Raw genomic sequence first — 24368 nt, 5'->3', positions numbered from 1 at the left:
TCTAACTCACCATGCAAGAAAGCCGTCTTAACATCAAGTTGAGCTAGCTCCAAATTCAACTGTGCTACTAAGGACAACGAAATTCTAATGGAGGAATGCTTCACAACAAGGGAAAATACATCATTGTAGTCAATTCCCTCCTTCTAAGCGTAGCCTTTAGTTACTAATCTTGCCTTGTAGCGAACATCTTTCTTGCTAGGAGATCCATCTTTCTTTGCGAATACCCATTTGAATCTGATTGCCCTTTTACCTTTCGGTAATTGCGCCAACTCCCAATTATTGTTCTTCCAGAGAGACTGCATTTCTTCATCCATGACGCCTTTCCATTTGTCACTTTCTAAGCTTTGCATTGCTTATTGATAAGTGACAGGAATATCATCATCAACAACGGGAAGGGCATAGGCTACCATATCAGTAAATCGAGTAGGTTTATGAAATTCTCTCTGTGGCTTGCAACTGCAACTGGTTCTGGTGTACTTAACGGTTCTTGGGTCAGAACCTCTTCAACCTCTAATTCCTCCATTGTGGCTGGAGAATTAGACTTATTAACTGGGCAAATCCCCATCTGCTCAAACTCTACCTATTTTAGAGTACACTCCACCTGCTGTGGAGTATCGCTCGTCTGAATATCTTTATCTGCTACCTTTTTCAATGTGGCAGATTCATCAAAGGTAACATCTCTGCTACAGATCATTTTCTTTGTGTCTAAGCACCAAAGATGAAATCCCTTCACTCCAGAAGTGATTCCCATAAAGAGAGCTTTCTTTGCCCTCAGATTTAACTTTGACTCATTCACATGGTAATATGCAGTGGATCCAAACACATGTAAGGAATCATAATCTGTAGCCGGTTTTCCAGACCATACCTCCATAGGAGTTTTTCTTTCTCATGCAGATGATGGCAAACGATTAACAAGATGGCCAGCGTATGTCACAGCCTCAGCCCAAAATTGCTTGCCCAACCCAGCATTGGACAACATACATCGAACTTTCTCCAGCAATGTTCGATTCATACGCTCTGCCACTCCATTCTGCTGTGGTGTATCCTTAACTGTGAAGTGTCGAACAATACCATACTCTTGGCACACATCGAAGAACGGATCACTTCTATATTCCCCTCCATTGTCCGTCCTAAGCCGCTTAATTTTCTTGTCAGTCTGGTTTTCGATCATAGTTTTCCATTTAAGAAAAACTCCAAGCACTTCATCCTTAGTTTTCATGGTATACACCCAAACTCTTCTGGAAAAGTCATCAACAAAAGTAACAAAGTAGTGTTTTCCTCCCAACGAAGGTGTTTTGGAATGCCCCCACACATCTGAGTGAACATATTCCAAAATACCTTTTGTATTATGGATAACAGTACCGAATTTCACTCTCTTTTGCTTTCCCAGAACACAATGCTCGCAAAATTTTAATTTGCAAGCTTTTGCACTTTTCAACAATCCTTGCTTTGCCAGAATTTGCAAGGATTTTTCACTAGCAGGTCCCAACTTCATATGCCACAACTGCATTGAGTCCAATTCTTTGTTACCGGAAGCTGCAGCGACTACTCCAATAACTGTACTACCTTGGTAGTAATACAAGTTATTTTTCCTGATGCCCTTCAATATCACAAGTGCGCCAGATGTCACTTTTAAAACCCATCTCTCATAGTAACAACTGAACCATTGGATTCCAAGGCTCCCAATGATATGAGATTTTTCTTCAAACTGGGCACGTACCGAACATCAGTCAGAACTCTGGTTGATCCATCTTGATTCTTTAATTGGATTGAACCTATCCCAACAGTTTTACAGGCATTTTCATTGCCCATATAAACAACTCCTCCATTTAGTTCTACTAAATCAGGGAACCACTCCCGGTTAGGGGACATATGATAGGTACAACCCGAATCCAATATCCACTCATCTGAATGGAACGACAATGATGATGCAACCAGTGATAGTTCAGAGTCACTGGTATCATGATTTGCAACACAAGCATCTACAGTAGCTTTTCCCTTATTCTTCAGCTTTGGACAATTTTTCTTCCAATGTCCTTTCTCATGACAAAAGGCACATTCATCTTTCCCAAGTCTGGACTTTGACTTTGATCTCCCCTTCTGAGTTTTCTTCCGAGTGTATGAACGACCTCGGACTACTAAAGCTTCTGTATCTCTGATTGAGTTTTTCTGCTTGTCCTTTCTCTGTTCATAACTGTATAAGGCCGCACAGACTTCGCTCAGAGATATATCACTCCTGCCATAAAGTAGAGTAGTTTCTAGGAACTCAAACTCCTCAGGAAGTGACCCTAACAGCATCAAAGCCAAATCTTCATCTTTGAATGTCTCATCCATATTTAGCAAATCAGTGACTAACTGATTAAATTTGGTGATGTGATCATTCATTGTGGTACCTGGGACGTAAGTGAAGCGAAACAGTCTTTTCTTTAAGTGGAGCTTATTTTGACTATTTTTCTTCAAAAAATTTTCTTCAAGTGCCACCCACAACTTATTTGCAGAAGTCTCCTTTGAAAAAGCATACCTCTGCTCTCGAGAAAGGCATGATCGAATTGTGCCACATACCAACCAATTGATCGTCTTCCAATCTTTCTCCTGTACATCATCTGGTTTCTTTTCATCAATGGCAATGTCTAGACCCTGCTGAAAAAGGGCATTTAGAACCTCACTTTGCCACATACCAAAATGGCTCGTGCCATCAAAGATCTCCACGACCAATCTTGCATTTGCAATTTTCGGTCTTGTCCACATGGACGATGTTGAAGCTCCTAAACCGTCCTTTTTCTCCATAATCTTTCAATATACCTAAGGAAATCTTTTTTGATGTGGAAGATCAGTTTAAACTGCAACCACAGAACATACTACGATTAACCTTCGACTCTGATACCACTTGTTATTACAATAGGGTCGGAAGCGTGTAAATTATTGTACTAAAAAATCACACAAAGTTCAATTCCCAGGGAAGAGAGGTGGATCACATGGATCTCTTAAATACCAAGTCTTTCCTTAGTCAGAATATCCCTTCTATAGTAATTTAATAGCACAATTAAATACTACTATTATACCCTCAAATATTGAAAGAAAAATAGGACAAGAAAGAACACAAGAGTTTTAACGAAGTTCGGTAAATTATACCTACGTCCTCGGGCACTAACACCAGATGATAACTTTACTATCTTCAAAATATTACAAACAAATAGAATTCCTTAAGAATTCTCAAATGGGAGAAAAGAGAAAACTAAGAGAGAAAGATTGGTTGGGATGGTTGAAATGAGAAATGGTTAGGCCTATTTATAGTTAAGGTTCAGGGACTAACTTGCAAATGGCCTAAAAAATAGGGACCAAAATTGCAATTATCCCATTCAACTTTAAACTCAACTTGCCAACCACTTTTTACTTTCTTCTTTCGGCGCCAATTGCACCTCCCACTATTTTTGACTTTTCAACAGTCACCTTATACGCATATGGTGGTTACCAATATCTTCCTTCTTCTTTTTCACTTGTTACGCATTCATTTAATTAATTTTCTAGTTATTCTCTTATTGACTCACTTTTAGGTCCACATGTATTCCCTTAATCAATCCTTTCATATTTGACCAAGTTTATAATCTTTTCATTGACACTAATAAATACTTAGCACATATAACTTTTTTTGTTTCGATTATAGCAAGAAACATTCACTTATAGTTCTTCTTAGCTAATTTTTAGCACTTTGGCCTTATTAGACCTTAGTAAAATAAAATTCAGATATTCAAGATTTCAATTAAACATCGTACACTTGTTGCACAATGCAACCCAACCATTACACCAAACATTAGGGCCTTAATATACACTTATGTGTAGTGCCGTAAGGCACATATCACTGTCTTCTAACACAAAGGATGCACACTAATCCCTATTGACATGCTAATTATACCTTCACCATTTCACTAAGCTTACAAGGGCAGTTCACTTATAAAATTATTTATTGTATTACAAAATCCATATCACGCATCATCACCACATGACAATTCATAAACACATATATTCATACACAATTTTCATAATTTTATTTTCATATTATAACATATCAAATTTATAATCTCGATTATATGTCATATATATATATTCATTAATTTTATATAACTATTTTCACATTTTTACCTTATACTAAATCTGTGGACAATTTGCAAGAATTTGCAATTCATTGCATTACTTGGCCATAATGACATTATTAAAATTTTGATTTAACTAACATGATTCATACATGTTCCTACATATCCAAATATACTCGTTGTCACTTTCATAGCAACTAAAGTTTCCCATTTCATTTGATTAGCTTATAACACCTCCTTGTTATGTATTTTTTCTATTACACATTAATGAGTTATTTCATAACATTTACTTGTTTACAATCCTTTAATTCATAACATTTGCATGCATACATTTCAATATCATTTTCACATTTATTCCATAAATTTATCATTTTTTTTCCTAACATAATAACATAGAATAAGTAGGAGTATCCAAAGTTACTTACCTCTTGGATGCTCTTAAACATAATATCATGCCTCCAAAAACGTGTTTCCATCATAATCATCTTAACTTGGAAGCTCAATATCAACATCTCCTCATTTTCCATATACACAAAAACATATCCAAAATTAATACACAAGCTCTCCTAGCTTGTTAATGGAAATTACTATTTATTACCTTGACAAAACTTTCTCTCACTAGCTTCTATTTTCTCTCTAGCTTGAATGGTAAAGTTGATGGAGGAATTAAGATTAGAATTAAGTTTCCTTTTCCTACTTGATTTTATCAAGAAATCAAAAGTTTTGATGCTAAGAAATGGTTTGATCTTGGAAGAAAAGATAAGAAAATAAGAAGAAAGAAGGGTTTCCATAAGGGGTTTGGCTGGCTGCTGCCAGCTAATGGTGTTGGTTCTTCCCCCTTTTTTTTTTCACTTTAAAAATGCTTAAGTGGCCCAAAGGCCCAAACTCAAAAGTTTCAAGCCCAAAGTTTTAAAAGTTTTGGCTCTCTCTTCCAATACATAATCCAATGCCCCTTTTTGAAAATTTTAGAAGTTTAAAAAGTTTAAAAAATGTGACTAAATGCGACTATGGTTATAAATAAGACATATTGGTTATTTTCCTACCTTTAGTCGATAGAGTCGACATGATGTTAAAACATGAGTTTTGTCATGTAAAAGATAAGGACTAAGATAAATATGAATTTTCTCTATTGGAAACTATTAAATGAAATAGAGATGTGCATAAGGCCTAAAGAAATTTGCAAATGTGTATTTAAATGTAAAGTATTTATGGTGACGACATGCTCATAAGGCTTTTATTAATATCGATTTGATCATGAGTATGTGAAGACATATAAGGTGCACTTATATGATATGTGTACATATGTTTGTTAATGACCTTGGTGGATATATGTTAATTATAATTGTAAAATTCCTTAGTAGACATTTCACTGATGAAGAGTTGAGTGGTAACAATGCTGTTAACGAGAGCTTCATTGATGAACAATTATTCCGTTTAGAGTGTTGTCAAGTGTAAAGGAAGCCATCGTCGGCACCATGATATGTTGGTATTGTGAACTGTTTTGTAAAAGGTTTTTCTTTTCTTCTTTTTTTTCAATTAATGCCTCGACTCAACAAAAGCAAAAGATTATGCATGATGCAAGGGACTACATTTAGGAGGAATCGTGTGCCTTCAATAGTGTTCTGATAAACTAATTCTTCGTTATGTGGCAGAGGAAGAAGTTGTCAAGATTTTATAAGGATGTCATGCTTCACCTTGTGGAGGTCATTTTGGAGGCAAACTAACGGCGCAAAAAGTGCAACGCTCGGGGTTTTATTGGCCTACCATGATTTGGGGTTCTTATGAGTTTGCAAGAAAATGTGATTGTTGCCAATGTACAGGAAATATCTCCAAATGAGATGAGATACCCTAAAAAGGAATTTTGGAAGTGGAAATGTTCAATGTTTGAGGAATTGACTTTATGGGTTTGTTTCCAAGTTCTTTTGGTAATCATTACATTTTATTGGTAGTGGACTATATTTCTAAATGGGTGGAAGTGGTTTTGATACCAACAAATGATACGAAATCTATGGTCAAATTCTTGAGGAAAAACATTTTCTCTAGATTTGGAACTCCAAGAGAACTTTTAAGTGATGAAGGATCTCATTTTTATAGCAAGCAAATGGACAACGAGTCAAACATTATTTCGGAAGGGCATTTGACACACCTCAAGGGGTTATGTATTTGGATTTCATTGTGTGTTCACTAAGTGAAGTTGAGGAACCCATGGAAGTGGAACATGATAGAGGAATTTTGGACGAGTAGTGAAAACTCATAACTGAGAACTCATTTTAAATTTGGATGATTTTTTTTGTTTTTCTTTCTTTATTATTGCATATTTTATTTTGGTGTGTTTTATATGTTTTTTTATGTCGATTCACTCACCGGAAGTTGCATAACATTTTTAAACTTTCAACGAAGTTTGAAGAGGACCTCAAAAATTTTCTATACATCACCTTTTATCAAGGGAATTTCTCAATCTTATCTTTAGTAAGTGGACACATTGAGGGCAATGTATGACTTAAGTGTGGGGGTATACATGGACTTTATTTTTGTGTGTTTTGTTTGCTTATTTTTCATTTTTGCTTAAAATTTTTAAAAAATTTAAAATTTCTCCAATGAAATTATGAGGGTTTTATGTTGTAATTAGGTCTCTATTTATTCTTTATAACTTAAGGGATTGTATTATGTTAAAAGATGTATAAATAGAGTCATGTGCAAGGCTTGTAGAAGTATACATAAGGAATGAAATAAAAAAAAATTCTCTCATTTATCACTCTTGTATCCTTTGATATTCTCTCTTTTAGTTATGTTATTTCCTTTCATTATTTTATAACACAAATATGATATGAATTAAGTAATGCTATTGTCTGGGTCGTGTAATAAGTTTGCCTTACCATCTCACCCTTTTTTCTATTATTTTTAGCTATTTTGTCACAAATTTTTCATCAAAATATTTCAGAATCATTCATAAAAACACCATAAATTATTCCCCAATTCTTCACAGAATCATAACAAATATTGAATATGATATCACATTTTCAGTCTTAGGAAAATATTAATTTTCTCTCATGATTGGATTCCTATATTTCTGCATCCTTATGGTTTTAATAATGATATAAAGTAACTTTGTAATCGAGAATAGCATCTCCTGTAGTAGCATTGTAATAGCTGGTCTTAATATGGGCAAACCCTCTAGCCATCCTAAACCGACCTCTCCCTCCCACGATTGCCACTTCACGTTTAACTTCGGTCACTGGATTCCTTGAGAATATACTAAAGGAGCTCCCTTTAAACTTGCCAGTCGTAAACGTAAAATCAGCATACAAAACTATTGTAAACTTGGAAGCATATTGACTGGATGATAGGTACAGTCCTTGGGCGTTGCCGATTATCTTGGATGTTGGTTCAGGCCCTACTCTGAGCGGATCATCGATAGCAAACAAGCTGCCAAATGGAACTGGGGAATGGTCTTTCCTGGTGAGGTTAGCACGGCCGACCAGAACTGCACTAGGGTTTTCTCCACTGAGGGTATCGTGGAGGAAGAAGTGAAGATTGGTCACTTTTTCCACCTTTGAACTAGGTATAACAATCTTGGAATAGTATTCCCCATAGACGGGCGCTATGGCGATGCAGAATATCATTGCCCACGCAAATATCAATTGTTCTTCCATTTTTCAACACAAAATTTACTTTTACTTTAGTAATATTTTCTTTTGTGCTTCTGATTGTGTAACCTCTAGGGCTTAAATAGAGTTTATGCTGGATTTTAAATATTAAAACCCCCTGATTTTGTTTCCAACCATTTCTGACACAAATTACCATTTTTGACAAAAACTAATCATTTCTCACAAAAATTACCATTTCCGACGAAAACTAGTTTGGGAATTCTATAAATTCTTCATTACTTTCCATATTTTTATAATTTTTTTCCATAGCCAAAGCATCCACTTATGGAAGTAGTGATTAATCTCTTCGTTACGGGTGTTTTCCAAATAGGTAAATAGTTGGTCATGAAATAGGCTCATTCCCGTAAAAAGTATGATATCCATGACCACATTATTAAGGGATAAGGTGAACAACCACCACACCACATCTTATGATTCACGTTGTTAGAGATTATGTGACGATGTTGATACATTCGAGAAAATGAAATCTTGAGGGTTAAAAGAGATAAATCATTAGATTGTCATAAAAAAAATGGATAGTGACAAAGCAATATCTTTTGCTTGCTAGCTTTCAACAACCAGCATACCAAATTGAGATATTGTAGTAAAAGTATTATGACGGTATTTGTATTAGGAGCCAAATTATATTTTATCTCTTTTACTGAAAAAATAGGTAGATTAGATCTTGTATGTTAGATTAAAGAAGAAACTTATCATTTCACTTAAAAAATTCATCCATTTCTATTGTTAAGTGATGACATGGCTAACAGAGCAAGTAGGCAACGACATATGAAGTGGCATATATACCTCATGTTGATGTGTACAGGTTCATCCTAAATGTGAATTTTCAAATAATTATAAAAATTATTAAAAATATAAAAAATTATTTAAAAATATTAAGAATTATAAGAAATTACTAAAATTATTAAAAATTAATAAAAATATTTAAAATTTAATCTTAATTCAAAATAAATAACCAAAATTAAAATGCCCCTAACAAAACTACAAATCCAAAATAATAGAATCTATAACTTTTTGTTTTTCCCGTGAACAATATTTATACTTTGATCATATTCCCTTAAATCTTTATTGGTTTTTTGTCCAAATTTATAATATATTTTCTCATATTGTTCCACTATGCAGACAAAAAGGGAGGAAACAATTACTTAAAACAAAAGCTTTCACCTCAATTAAATTTTACACTATTTTTCAAGTTATTTTTCATTTCAATTTTTTAAATATTTATAGTAATTCATCATCATAATTGATAAACACACTAATTTACATAATTCTTGTGTTTAATTTGGTTTATTTCTGAATTAATCCCTGCTTAATTGGTTTTTTTTATGATTTAATCTTGTCAGGGATGCAATTGGTCAAAAACGAGCAAAAAGGGACTAAATTGAAAGACAAATCAGTGAGTTGGGGCCAAATCATAAAGATGGGAAAGCCAAGGATTTAACATCAATTTTGACTTTGTAAAAATCTAAAAATAGAAGATATTATTTTGTTTTATTTAGTTTTATTTTTATTTTTATTTTTATTTTATTAATTTAGAATAAGCTATTTTTAGTAACCATATGTATATAAATAGGGGCTTTTAGTTTCCTAGAAAAATCATCCTTTAATTTGTATTCCTTCTTCTACTTGGAATAGAATTACTCTCCCTCTTGTATTTCCTTTTTCAATTTGGAGTTGGAATATCATTTCTTTTCTCTCCAATTTGACGTTGCATTTTGTAGCTTGTCTCCAATTTTTGTTTCTTTTCCACAATTGGGTCAATTGCTCTCCAAGTCCCCTTTCCTTTCCAAAATTCCATCATCCTTCACACAAAGCCAAAACACAATGCACAACCTTCAAGCATGATTAAATTCATGCCACACTAAACCCCTTTTAGCTTAAAGTCGGTGTTAACCCCGTCAAAAACCCATGAGTTGCGAACCCGAGCTGTTTAACTCCCAATTTTCGATATTTATTGTTTCTCCGGATTAAGAGTATGACTTCATCAACTCATAAAGTCAAGTCAATACTAAGTCAAAAAGGACGTCGTTTGAGTTAGTGTGGCTAGACGTACAGTTGGAATTCCGAAAGGATCGATTGTCTAAGATTGCTGTTTGGTTCCGTTAAGGGAAGTAGTAACCGGATTTAAATGTTCCAACGTTTGAGGGCATTGGTTCGAGCTAGGCTTTTCTAGAACGCAAAGCTGCCGGAGTTCTAAATCACGAACGTTTCGTACGTTGTTCGATCGATAAGGGTTAGTTATAGGACGTTCCATAACTAATTTACATAAGGAATAGTTGGTGTCCGAGGCGTCCTTAGTAGCTATAACTAGCTTATTGAAAAAGAGGAGTTCACCTAATTTCGAGGATCGGGTCAAAGACGGAAAAACCCGTGCTTAAGGCTAAGCTAAGTTTAATTGATTTTTCTTCAGATTACTTCGTTGTTTTTTTTTTATTTCATCTTTTACTTTGTACGTTTTTTTGTGTTTATTTCAGGTTTCGTATTTTATCCCCCCCTAAACATCGCGAGCACGACAACTGCCTAGACATAAATCTGGTCGAGAGATAAACAATTTTCAGTAAACCCAGTCTCTGTGGGATCGACCCTACTCCCTATACTGCTTTAATTTGCAAATTAGGTGTAGGTTTATATTTGTGGAATCGACAACCATCAATAATTATTAAATATTTAAGTAAATTGTAACTCAATGATAATTATTAATTTGCAATTCAAATATTTAATGTAATTTTAAATAATTTTTATTAAAATTTAATACTCTTTTAAAAATTATTGTAATTCTTGATAATTTTTAAATAATCTTCTATATATTTTATAATTTTTTTAAAAATATTTGAAAATCAACGTCTAAGATAAACCTAGACAAATCAATGTTAATTCTAGATGTGGGTTTTTAATAACTTTTTTAAAAAGTAATTATTTTTAGGATTTTTCTTATTTTATCAAATATTTTCTGATGTGTCAAACATGAGGTGCATGTGGTACACCATGTATCCTTACCTACTTGCTCCATTAGTCACATTATTACTTAATTGTAGAAATTAATAGAATTTTTAATGGAAGAATCTATTTGCTCTTTAATTTAATGCATTATAATCTAATTTTTAAAGAGTTCTTCGAATAACACCTTAGAGGTATGTCTTTACTTCGATGCCAGTACAAGTGCTTACTCCTGTAACCACAACATGATCAGTTTTAGTCTCTCCTAGCTCAATACAGGGTTTCTCACTAGGTGTATTATCAATGATAGAGACAGGTTCAATGATATCAATTACAAACTCATTAGCAATAGAAGGACTAGTATCAATCTTGAATTCATGTTCAATAAGATTAACAACAAGATTGGAATTAGGTGTATTTTTGTTGGATAGCAGCTTGAATCAATGACTCAGTCCTTTCTTCGGCATAGACTCATGTTCAACAACAAGGGGATTTACCAGAAGTGTTGGACTATGCCCAAAGACCAATCATATGATGATTATAATAACATACATTTACCTAGTTTATTAATAAATTCATTGTCATTATTGTTTTCAATATTTATTTATGTGTTTAAATAAACTATTTAATTATAATGTCCATAGAATGATATGATCATTCTTAAATGTTATTAGTCAAGTATTATTGTGGGCTTGGATAACAATAATACATTGAGACTAATATGTGATTGATTGATGACAAGTGTTGTTATAGATATGTGATATTAAATCAACACATAAGTATATATTGGACTAATTCACCACGAGAATGTTTCTTGGATTATTATGTAATAGTCACAATGTTTCTCATAGCGGTAATTGTATCTGTGATCCTTAGACTTGAGATGATTATTGTTTCAAAATCGTGAGTTGTATGCTTTGAGACAATCAAATGTCTTCCATAAATGGTTGTAGTATAAAAACTAGTGTTAGGTCTGCCACAATTTGCATAGTGGCATGTGAGTGATCAAGATATGATTTGTCCCTCTTACATAGTAGGAGAAATATCTCAGGCTTCTTGATCGAGTGAGACTAAAAATGCATGGACATGCTCAAATTAGTTGATATAAGATATCACACTAAATTGTTTATTTTAGTCTACTCGGGAATCAAGAACCAAAAGATTATTCTAAACAAGTGTGACTATTCTATGACTTGTGTTCATTCTAGATATAAAGGGCAAAGGGATGTTCTCCATTATTTATCATAGAAGACGGTGTCGAACCGCGACGTCTTGCAACTTGAGTAGCAGTGATGCATTGCTAAATGTCACTCATTATTTATAATATTAGGGTCATTTTAATGTTACTTTCAACGTTACAAGATCTTATAGAGTCACACCATTTGGTTGTGACGATCAAAATGTAATGAAAATTGAGATTATGTTTAACATGTCATAAAAATTAAATTGATTATAACATTGTTCTAATAATTAATTTAATTTAAAAATGTTAAAATTAATCATGTACATACTTAATGTGCATAGGATTAAATTATAGTATTTTTTAAAAATTTTACTACACTTAGGGGACAAATTCCTAAGTAATCCCTAAGGTAAACACTTGTAGGCTGAGAAATTTTTGTTCCTTGACCAGCGCCAAACAATAATATCTTGACCAACTTGGTCACTATCTTGTCTTGCTTCTACTACCTTAGAATGGTGAATATTTTAAGGCTTGTTATCTTACTCCAATTCCAATTCCCTTAGCTATTGATCATGTCAACCACTCAAGCATTCTCATGAACTTCATCCTGATTATTAGAAACATTTCTTAGGGGTCTAATTTTAGGGATCCAAACAATGACCCAGAATTTTATTACCTTTCCATCCTCTATAGACCCAACACACACTATCAAGAACAGCTTTCAAACCTTCGATAATGGCCTCCAAATATAAGACCAGCTACGCCTCTCAATGTTATTTGGGCACTTCTCTTTTTAATAGTGCTTATTTTTAAAAGCTCTCACCCAAATAGCATTATAAGTGTTTTTTAGAACATTAAAATCCAATTTAAGCATGAAAGACTTACTATGGTCACTTAGCCTGCAAATTCCCAACCACCATTCGCTATTGGTTGGCAACAGTCTTTCTAATTTTCTAAGGCCAGTTTCTTTGTATTATTCTTGGACTCCAAGATCAAATCTCTCCAATTTCTCTAATTCAATACATACTCCCAACGAAATTAAAGCATACTGCATGAAAGAATTTAGAATCGCTAAGAAGACTGATTTTGCTAAACTTACTCTGATAGCCATTGACAACTTCGCATCCCATCCAGTTAGTTGACTTCGCATCTTGACCATTATAAATTGATACGTCATGTTAGGTACTCTTTTATGGAAATCATTGACTCATTGAAATCCCCACATGTTGCTAATTGAATCCGCCACTAGGACATCTGCATTTTCGGAAAAGTATAACCTAGTTTTAAGTACCAAATTCTATAGAATTTCAATCACAATTCTCGCTTGCTCAATGTCTATTCCACAAAACAACACATCATCATCAACAAAGGTAGATCTTATTCAATCTTATTGGACTTTATTTTTTATTCGAGATCACTTAATTAATACAATGATTAAGTCGTTTCATACCAAGCACAAATAAATATGGAGATAATAGATCTCCTTACCTTATACCGTGTGTCATCTTAAACTCTCTAATAAAGATTTCTCTAAAAAAATTTCATAGTTATTGTTGAGATACAATTCATAATTATCTTAAAATTACAATTAATTTAATCAAATCTCCAAAAATAAAAGGTGAAATCCTTTTATTAGAAAAAAATTAAAACCAGAAAGAATTTACATTTAAAGTTAAACAAGTATAGAGAGTTATATGTATAGGGAAAGGATTGTATGAAACAGTGACGCCACGTCATCTGTATCCCTTTCCAATAATTTTATGCCACATCAGTACTCTTATCTTGAATTTCAGGATTTTATCCTGAAAAAAATCAAATCTAAATTAAAATACTAAAATTCAGGATAAAATCCTGAAATTCAGGATAAGAATACCGATGTGGCATAAAACTATTGGAAAGGGATATAGATGACGTGGCTTCACTATTTCATACAATCCTTTCTCCTCAACTAATAGGTTTTACATCAATGAGGTCCAAATTTTTCACCCTCAAACAAGGAAAGTATTTCTCACTTTCCAAATGCACCAACGTATCCAAACAACAAGCCCTGTATCCAAATTTTGTCCACTCTGATTTGTCATCTCCATAACTCTGGTCCACCATTGAAAGCATGGCGAGAAACCAATTGCTAAAGGGCTTAGCAAAAAGAGGATGATCTCTAAACTACTTGGGCAAGGGGGCAAAGGAATAGAATATGCTCCATGGACTCAACCTCACTATCACATCGACGTCACTCTATAGAGAATAATCTATTTCTTTTCCTAAGGTTCTCCTTTGAAGCTAATGCATTTTAGCAAGTTCTCCAAATGAACAGTTTAACCCTTCGCAAGGAGTTGATATTCCAAATGGACTTCCACAGGTTGTTCCTCGTAGCCCTTTGGTTAGAAGATCAACTTCATTTGGTCCCCTACTTGAGTTAGAAATTAGGTTGTAACCTAATTTGATTAACTATGTACTACGTATGATCCTTAATCATTGTAAAAAAAAACTTATTTTAATTTAAATTCATTGTAAACATTTTTTTATTTATATCTAAGCTTTTGAAGTGAAATTTTTGTTGGGGTGGTGATCTAGCTACTGTATAGAAATGAAGTTTCAATTTGGTAATGCAAATTGATAATAGATTATTCTCTAGGTAAGGCCTATAAACGTAATTTTTTTTCCAAATTGTTTAACTAACTTTTGTGACCATCTCTAATTTATTTTTCTAGTTGTTAAAGCTAGCTAGTGGGCAATTCAATGAACTCTAGTATAGTTTTCAACACTTTTCTTTGGTAAGTTAAAAGTGGCCTAAGTCTAAACACTTTTGTTTATTTGTAGGGTTAGTTGTACCAAACTATCAATGTTATATAAATCGGGTCCTTCAATTATTAAAATTGTTAATTTAACTTTTAAATAATATGTCAAATCTTATGTGGTACAATTTAAAATAAAAATTTTAAAGAAAAAGTATACCGTTACCAAATAACTTTTATAAAACTGAAAAAAGAGAGAGTGGCAATAAAACTTTTGTAAAAATTTCAAAAACCCTAAAATTAAAATTTTTCTTTAAAATTTTCATTTTAAACTATATCACATAAGGTTTGGCATCTCATTTAATGGTTAAATGACCTTATAAATATAACCTTGTTAGTTTGGTGATATAATTAAAATGTTTTAAAGTTTAGAGGCAAATTTTAAATAGAAATTATAATTTATGGATGTATGATGCAATTTACTCTGTGTGAATGTTACTCTTCTTGTGATTTTTAATAAAAATTTTTTCATATTTAATATAGAAATATTGACTCTAAAGATATGTTAATAAAATAGGGGTGTTTTTGGGATGATAAGGAAACAGTGGAGAGATATCATATCATATCATGTGATGATGTATATATTAATAATAAAGGAGAGGTAAGCCAAGAATATCCATACATAGATCCCATTCTTCTCAATATTTAAACACATGGATATTCCAAATGCTTTCGCATTATACCAAGCCTCATAAATAAAATGGATAATTTTTTTTAAGGACATAAATTTTGATTTTATGTGATTTTGTACATAAAATTAAATTAATATTTACAAAAAAAACAATATATATCATATAAGGATGGCCCAAGTCTTTTATAAAAAAATACCTTCTTTGTTTGAATTTTTAACCTTCTTTTTCATGATTTTAAGTTTTTAAATCTCTAAAAAAAACTATAATTCTTTTGTATTTCTATTTTTTAAAACATTTAAAAATTTTACTACAAATTTAAAATATATTTTTGGATTTTTATGTTTTTTTTAATTTGAATTTCTTAAAAACATTTAGAATTTTTGAATTATTTGATGATGTTGCGTATAAGACAAATTTGTGTCACATAAGCAATGTAAGACTGAGGGCTAGTTTGCTCCAAATAAAACAATAAGGGCCAAACTAAATAAAGAAGTAAATATTAAGAGGTAAATTTATTATTATGTCTTACATAATGTCAAAATAAGCATGATGAAAAGACTATTTTGTTTATTCATCTTATGTACAGGGATTAATTTATTTATTTTTCAATATAAAATATAATTCAAAATATAGTATAGAGACTTCCATGCTATTTTTACTAAGAAATAATAAGTAAATTTTGTTTTATGTTTTAAATAATAACACTTTTGGCCCAATTAAGAGTAACCTTAGATCATAAAATGGGTAAATATATAATAATAAAAGGACATAAATAACCTAGATAAAATGCACAAGTTGAGCCAGCCTGGCTTAACCCACTAGATAAATGGGAAGAAGTGGGCTGGGTAACCCCGACTGAATTTTATTTTATTTTTCACATTTAACAGTTGCATTAATGTAGAATTTAGGGGGAAAAAACTGTTTCATTAATGCAAAATTCAATCAAAAAACTGTTTCATTAATGTCTAATTTCCTTTTTTAGGGTAATTAATGTCTAATTTCTTTATTTGTATTTAGAGTTTCTACTGTAAAAACTATTGGAAAAGTCTCTATATTTACTATTTAGGAGTAGATTGTATTTTGATCTTTCTACTAAAAATTAGGTAAATTAATCTTTATTTATTTTGAAACATGCAAATTAGTCCCTCCATTAAATTTTATTTGTTAATAATGGTGTGGAACATTAATTTAAATGGTTAAATATTAATTTGGTCTCTAAACTATAACTAAAATATCATTTTAACTTTTTTTTAAAAATTAAAATAAATATAATATATTAAAACTTTGGTTAAAATATTTTAAAAATAAAAATTCTAAATAAAAATTTCTAAAAATTTAAAATATATATGTAAAAAATCTAAAAAATTTACAAAAAAAAAAAAAGAAATCTTTAAAAAAGTTTATCAAACTTTCGAATCAAAACCCAGAAACCATTGTCTTTTTACAATACTTTCTTCCCTATTATTGAAAGGGAGTTCAACTTTTCAAAAAAAAATCATAATTCAACAAAAAAAAAACTTCTTTTAATGTAAGTTTTGGCTTTAATAAATCTAGTTTTGATTTTGTTTTAACGTAATTTTTAATTTTTTAAATATATATTTAATAATTTTAATAATTTGTATTTATTTTTAAGATTTATTTTTTAATTTATTTTTTAGAATTATTGTTAAGAAAACTTTTATAAAAAAATTATAATTATATTTTAGCTATAGTTCAGTGATAAATTAGTAACTAACCATTTAAATTAACATTCTACATCATCATTTAACAGATAAAATTTAATAGATGAACTATTTTACACGTTTCAAAATGTATAAGGGTTAATTTACCTACTTTTTCAAAAAAGAACCGAACCACAATCAACTCCTAAGTATAAGGACTTCCCGGTACTTTTACCAGTTTCGACTTAGTATACTCTGCTCATTAGAAAAGCAGCAGGAATCTCGGGGCAGCGACTTTGACTTCCCTTGCTCTTTCAAATTTCTTGATATTAGAATATTATTAGAGTAAATAAATAAATAAAAAATATATATATATATTAACCTTCAATATTTATTATTTAATACTTTCTTTTCAGATCTTCCAAACATAAAAAAGAAAAATCTGAATCATTAATCGACTTAAAAAGAAAATTAAGGATGTGATATGTTGATACGACGAAAATGATACATGTATCCTGCTGAACCATTCATGTGTCATGACCAGCGGAGTCCTGCCAATCCATGAATCAATACATCTTAATCTGGTTCTGCACTTTGAAAATGATTTATATTTTTGTCTGATTTTTGAAATTTGAATGCTCTCTAATATATATAAGTATATTGAATTTAATTAGGTAAATATATATTTTGGTACTTGAACTTAGCCTCAAAATACAAATTGGTACCTAAGATTTTCTTTAATCCAATTAAATATCTGAACTTAACTTTTTAGTTTAAGTAAGTACTAATTTGGAGGAAAAAAACCCAGTTCAAGTATCAATTTGACTCAAGAAGTGAAGTTCAGGTACCTAATTGGATCAAAAAGTATCAATTTAAACATTGAAAACAAAATTAAGTACCAAAATGTATATTCATCCAATTTAATTTATAAACTTTATGAGCTACTTTTTATTCATTTATTATGAAAGTTTTTATTGCTAAATGATGTTTTGAATAAATATATATAGTCAACTTTCTCTATAACAGTCTCATTTGTCTTCTCGTACACCTATAACAACATATTATATAGAGATAATAGTTGTAAGCTTATCATAGAATGTATATCGTGAATTTCTATCAAACAAAGAAAGTGAATTGTGTTAAAGAAAAAGAAAATGACAATGACAATGACAATAAAATCAACAAAATTAGTAAGATGTATAAAATGTTCATATATTATTACTTTTATACATATTTTATTTTACATTCTTTCACATGATTAATTATAATATTTATAAATATAACAAGTTGAATTAATCAATATGAATTATCAAATTATATTAATTAAATTATCATAAGTTACTAAATTCAAGTAACCAATTCATAAGTTTATAATGTTCTAAATTCATAGTAGAATATTTAATTAGAAATCTTAATAGTTTATTGAATTGATATCTTTAATTTCACTCATTAAAGATTATTTTCATTTAACAAAATATGATAAATAGATTCTTCACGAGAAATTTAATCATTTCATTGAAATAATATTTTAATGAAGATAATTTTCAATAGTAAATGATAATTAACAGACTTGTTTTATATAAAATAGCTATAATTTTACTTGAAAATTTAGACCATATGATGTTATAAAGAACTAATTTAATAAAAAATATTTCATAACTATAGATGTTGTTATAAGTGAAAAATTATTATAGATAGTTAAAATAAAAAATAAAAAATCGATTCTTCTAAAAACTTAACTGTTATAACGGGTGACTGTTATAGAGAATGCTAACTATAGATTATCTATAACCTATCAAAATTTTAACAAATAAAAAGTATGTGAAACAATGTCAACAACCTCTTTGCCCAGTGACAAGAGTATTATGTTGTAGGTATGAGAGCTTGAATTTGATCTCAAGTTACTTCATTCCTCTCCCCTAATTATCAAAAAAAAAGAAAGAAAAGTCAAGGTTTGTTTTATAACGATTCTAAAAAAAAACTAAAAATTAATATTTTTAGTAATTTAATTTATAAATATTATAATAAAAACTGGTTGATAAATTTTTTTTAAATTGCAATAATTTTTTAATTAATTTAATTTGATTTCTTTTAACTTTATATTAACCATTATGTTTAATATTTTATTTTACTTAAAAAATCAAATGTTTTTAATTTTTCATAATTAAACTTAATTTTTAGCAAACACTTTTTTTTAATTTATCAAATAACAGCTAAATAATAATCCAATTTAGATCGTCAAACATTGGTCATTTGACTAATCACAATCAGCTGTGTGGGGGTGTTCATTCGGTTAACCGACCCGAAATTACTATAACCGAATTAACCGACCTTCCAAAAATTTTAACCGTTAACCGAACCGATTTTTTTTTTAAAAAAATTTAACCGAACCGAAATTTTTTCGGTTAATAAGGTCGGTTAACCGAATTAACCGAAAATTATGTATTTTTTATTTTTGGTTAAAAATTACCCGAATTACCCGAATTACCCGAATTAACCGAATTAACCGAATTACAGAAAAATACCCGAATTTTTTTTTATTTTTTATTTTTAAAATTTAAAAAATTTATAAATTATTAAAGTAAATTGGGTTTTAGACTTTAGTAAATTGGGTTGTCTTTTAGTTTTAGTTTTATTGGATTGGGTAATTGGGTAAACTTTAGTTTTAGTTTTATTGGGTTGGGTAATTGAGTTTGGGTTGGGTTGGATAATTTTATTTATTAATTTTTTCGGTTAACCGAAAATTTTCGGTTAACCGACCGGTTTCGAACCGAATTAACCGTTAATCGAAAAATCATAAAAAAATTAACCGACCTCCGACCGAAAAAATTCGGTTAACCGACCGATTAACCGAATTCGGTCGGTTAACCGAATTTTTTCGGTTTTACCCGAATTATGCACACCCTATGTCGAGCTCAACTCAGTTGTTCCGAGTTTCGAGCCAATGTCCAAACAAAAGCTCTCTTATTCGAGCCACTACAAAAGAAATTACATTGCCAGGTGTCGGGCTCTAACTCGCTTAAAAATTTTAAAAATAAAAATAGCCCAAAAAAAGAAAAGAGAAAATAAATAAAAATAATAAAAAATCCCTATCGAAAGGAATAAAACCCAAGATATACTTTTGCTTTCATTTAAAGAACCCTACGGATATTCTCGCCCATCAACTCCGAATATTCCCTCTTTCCGTTATATTCCCCCTCTTCCCCCTCCCCCGCTCCCATCCTCCTTCCCACATTTTCCCTTGCTTTCTCTTCTTACCAGCCAAATATCCCCCCTTAAGATTTAAATTAAGAGTTTTCTGTTAATTATATAAAAAAAACAGATTTTTTTGCCATGAAATTTGGAAAGAGCCTTAGTAGCCAGATCGAGGAGACTCTGCCTGAATGGCGGGACAAGTTCCTTTCTTATAAGGAGCTTAAGAAAAAATTGAAGCTTATTGAGCCTAATTCCGGTGAGAGGCCGAATAAACGGGTTAAATTGGATGGAAATTCAGGCGATGTTGCCGGTGCCGTAGATAAGGCCGGCGTCTTCGACGGAGACGGTATGTCGACAGAGGAGACCGATTTCATTAAGCTTTTGGAAAATGAGCTCGAGAAATTCAACACTTTTTTTGTCGAGAAAGAGGAAGAATACATCATTAGATTGAAGGTAATTCGAATTCTGATTTGAATTCTATCTGTCTGGTTGGGGAGTTTTTCTTTTCCCCTTTTATCTGGCTTTTCGTTTCTTCTCCCGGTAAGCAAACAGGGGATTTAATATTAAAGCTAAAAACGTTGCCGTTTGGTTCAATAGCATAATTCTTTTTTCCTCCCGTTATTTCGGTTTTCTTTTCGTTTGTCCTTCATGGGTCCGTTAAATCGTTGAAACTTAACGTGTTGTCAGCTTGCGAGAAACTTCCTTTAACAACTAGCGTACATACATTTAGGGGTTGTACCTTAAAGTACAAGCTTGAGTTTGCAATAGCATGCTAATGTTGCCGCCAATCAACTATTTGCTTACCTGCAAGACAATACGGTATTTTCTTAAAAGTTGATACTGAAAACATGGAAGCTTGGATTACTGCAATAGAACATTTAGAAATTTATGAGATTTAGTGAAGTTTTGATCATGTAGATTGCTGGTAACTAAGTTAGAGATCTAACGCTATTAAGTTTCATATATCGGTTCTTCAAGATTCATGCTCATTGATGGGCATTTGGTTTTGTGGTGCAGGAATTACAAGACAGTGTGGCAAAGGCAAAGGATTGTAATGAAGAGATGATAAGGATTCGAAAGGAGATAGTGGACTTTCATGGCGAGATGGTTTTGTTAGAGAATTATAGCGCTCTTAACTACACAGGTACTTCAGCTGTGCTTATTTCCTTTTGTCTCTTTGCTTAATCAAAGATATTGCTACTTGCTTCCTTTTAATGCTTACATAGTTGGTGTTAATATTTCAGCCGGCCAAATGATTTGTCCGGGAATATTATGATTAGGTTTATAGGTAAGCCTGTTGGTGCCATGTCCGTTTCTCTTGAAGTCAGAGTTTCTTTATTCCTTTATTATGGCATGCTTACTTTTTTTACATTAGTTTTCTGGCAGACAACTTATCCTTATCCAGTCTTTAGTTAAACATTAATTATTTGATCTTTCTTTATAGCCTTTTGTCATATCTTGTTCATGTATTTTGTAGGGTCATAATCTTGTTTAAGATATTTTATATTTATACAGATTATAATCCATTATTAATTCATTCTTTATATGTACATAATATATGTATATATCTTGAGACATTCTCATATTCATGTTATTTTTTCAGAAACTATGTATTACATGTGGGCTGCATATGGATCCTTTTTTTGTCATTCCCCCAAATAAAATTGAGCTGCACCATACTAATCCATTATATTTGGAGTTTTTCTTCCCAAATGAACTAAAAAGCAGAGGAGATAATGTGTTTACATAAATTATGAAGAAAGAGAAGAAAGTTAACAAACATAGAGGGTCGCAATGATTTACACTTTGCTTTATTAGGAAGATCATTTGCATTTCTAGTATATCTTTTGTGTGGCTTGTTGGATAGAAAGAAAAGATTTAACTGCTTTTTTCAAGTTGTTTATTTCAAGTATTAGGTAAGAGTGCTTTAACTTAGAAGATTTGTTTTAGTGGATAACATCATAAACACTATATGCAATGAATAGGATTGGTGAAAATACTGAAGAAGTATGACAAAAGAACGGGCGCTTTGATCCGCTTGCCTTTCATTCAAAGGGTTTTGCAACAGCCCTTCTTCACTACAGACTTGCTCTACAAGCTGGTCAAGGAGTGTGAGGCGATGCTGGACCATCTGTTCCCCAAGAAAGAAAAACCATCTTCAACTGAAGCCGAAAATAAGGATGGTGGAGACTGTGAGGATGATGGATGTGATCCTGTAACGCCATCCACTTCTAGGAGCGAAGATCGGCTCATGTCCAAAGAGCTCGCAGAGATTGAGTACATGGAGAGTCTATATATGAAAAGCAGTATATCAGCATTGCGTGCTTTGAAGGAAATCCGAAGTGGAAGCTCAACTGTTAGCGTTTTTTCATTGCCTCCATTGCAAATAAGCGGAGTGGACGAGACATGGAAAAAGATCCCTGTTCTTGAACAAGCAGCCAAATAGTTGAATTTTGGTAAAAGACCCTGATATTTTTCGGTTTTTTTTTAATTTACATTTCATGCTTTTATAATGCTAATCTTAGATAGCAACACGTGTAAATGCTATATATATTGAAACTATAGCAATTTGATATAATTATAAAAGTTTTGATTACCAATGCTCTTATTGTTATATAATTTTGTTTCACATGTGTAGCATTTGGTGTGGTGTGGTGGAAAAGCTTTTACATATAAATCAATCATTTACTATTGTACAAACACTACAAGCAACATACCCTTATCAAACCTTGAGCCAAACTTCCTACTTTGTAATTATACTTGAAATGTTTTAAGATTTAAAGTTGAAAAAGAATTTAACTAATAGTAGTAGAACTTTAATCTATCAAAAAGAAGGGGAAAAATATGAATTCTAAATTTGGGATTGTTGCCAATAATGAAGTATTAAGAATTTAGAGATTTAAATTCTGAGTCTATCATTGTATAAGTGTATATCTATCTAATTAGGTATTTATAATGATTAATTATATTAAAATTATACTCATGCTCAAACTGCAAAATACAATCATCGAAAGCTAAAAAAAAAAAAGGGTAAAAGGTACATAATTTGATTATTATTGTTAATTTCGACGTTAAAGGTTTGAGTTTGAGTTTAATAAAAAAACAAATGAGATTACAAAGATATATATACTGATATTATTTATAAACGTTTGATTGAGTTAACACCACTTTCAATTAGGTCTCAACTCAATTATTAAAATAATAAAAATATTATTTTAACAAAGTAATAAGTATTATTTTAAAGATATTTTTATCTTTTCCATATTAAATTAAGAAAAATAGAATAAAAATAATATTTGAACCCAACAACATAACATTTACTCTCCAACTCAACTATTTAAACCAAAACTATATTTAATTTTTATATTAATATACTATATACTATATAATTATTTTCATTCGCATAGTAAATATGTATATATATTTATATAAGTGTATGTATGTTGAAAGTAAGTTTTATAACATGAATACCAGTAAATAAAAGGAACTGAAATTTGTAACAAAATATGAAACCACCGTCGCCTGAGAGATTCGAACTCTCGCGGGATGAACCCATGTACTTAGCAGGCACACGCCTTAACCACTCGGCCAAAGCGACTTCGTTGAGATGCGAGTATTTTATTTTAATATTTAATATAGTATATTACTTATTAGCTTTCAGAAATACCATCAGATTTAAAGGTCTGCACGGCAATGCCATAAAGCAGATATTAGAGTATAGGCATGGCGACGGTTTGAAGCATTTCCAAAACAATTAAACGATCCCATAATGACTGAAACAATGGGTATTAATTGTTTCTCTAAAGGAAAAAAAAAAAATTTACGATACATGATATCCTTTTAAACAACCCAGAATTTAAGCTTTTTACATTACTCATCATCATAAAATCCACCAATAAAGCCAACTCCATTACAATTCCCACATAACATCTCCCTTTTCCCCCTACAACATACATTAATCCCGTTAATCGCTATTTGCTAACAATGCTGCGGAACAGTGCTCATCGTGCTTCAAACCTTCTCAATAATAAGAAATCAAACTTCCAATGCCTGTTTATCTCCTAATGCAGACACCAGAGTAAAGAAGAATAAATAATTAACTAAGAATGCAACCAATCAGTGGTGATGACCTAAATGATATTTAATGCAAGCTATCCCGATTGGATGAAGAAAAGGTGAGATGGGCACCTGCAAAGCCAACACAAG

At 31.3% G+C, this 24368-nt stretch overlaps 2 protein-coding genes and 1 non-coding gene across 3 annotated transcripts; 1 reads left to right on the top strand and 2 right to left on the bottom strand.

Annotated features, from left to right (window-relative positions):
* Positions 1 to 7036: 7036 nt before the first annotated feature.
* On the bottom strand, positions 7037 to 7797 carry LOC107933155 (dirigent protein 15). Its single transcript, XM_016865304.2, has one exon. It carries the CDS (start codon positions 7742 to 7744, stop codon positions 7178 to 7180), a length of 567 nt encoding a protein of 188 aa, XP_016720793.1. The 5' UTR covers positions 7745 to 7797; the 3' UTR covers positions 7037 to 7177.
* A 12268-nt stretch (positions 7798 to 20065) lies between these two features.
* On the top strand, positions 20066 to 22758 carry LOC107933185 (SPX domain-containing protein 1). The gene is made up of 3 exons (XM_016865350.2): positions 20066 to 20615; positions 21180 to 21306; positions 22148 to 22758. The coding sequence occupies exons 1-3, from the start codon at positions 20301 to 20303 to the stop codon at positions 22606 to 22608; spliced, it is 903 nt and encodes a 300-aa protein (XP_016720839.1). The 5' UTR covers positions 20066 to 20300; the 3' UTR covers positions 22609 to 22758.
* Positions 22759 to 23678: 920 nt separating this feature from the next.
* TRNAS-GCU (transfer RNA serine (anticodon GCU)) lies at positions 23679 to 23760 on the bottom strand. Its single transcript has one exon. It is a non-coding gene; the product is annotated as a tRNA-Ser (tRNA).
* Between the last annotated feature and the right edge of the window lie 608 nt (positions 23761 to 24368).

The sequence above is a fragment of the Gossypium hirsutum genome, chromosome A07, assembly GCF_007990345.1.
Source record: "Gossypium hirsutum isolate 1008001.06 chromosome A07, Gossypium_hirsutum_v2.1, whole genome shotgun sequence".
NCBI lineage: Eukaryota > Viridiplantae > Streptophyta > Magnoliopsida > Malvales > Malvaceae > Gossypium > Gossypium hirsutum.
The sequence above is the reverse complement of the archived record's forward strand: the minus strand, read 5'-3'. Positions and strand labels throughout refer to the sequence as shown.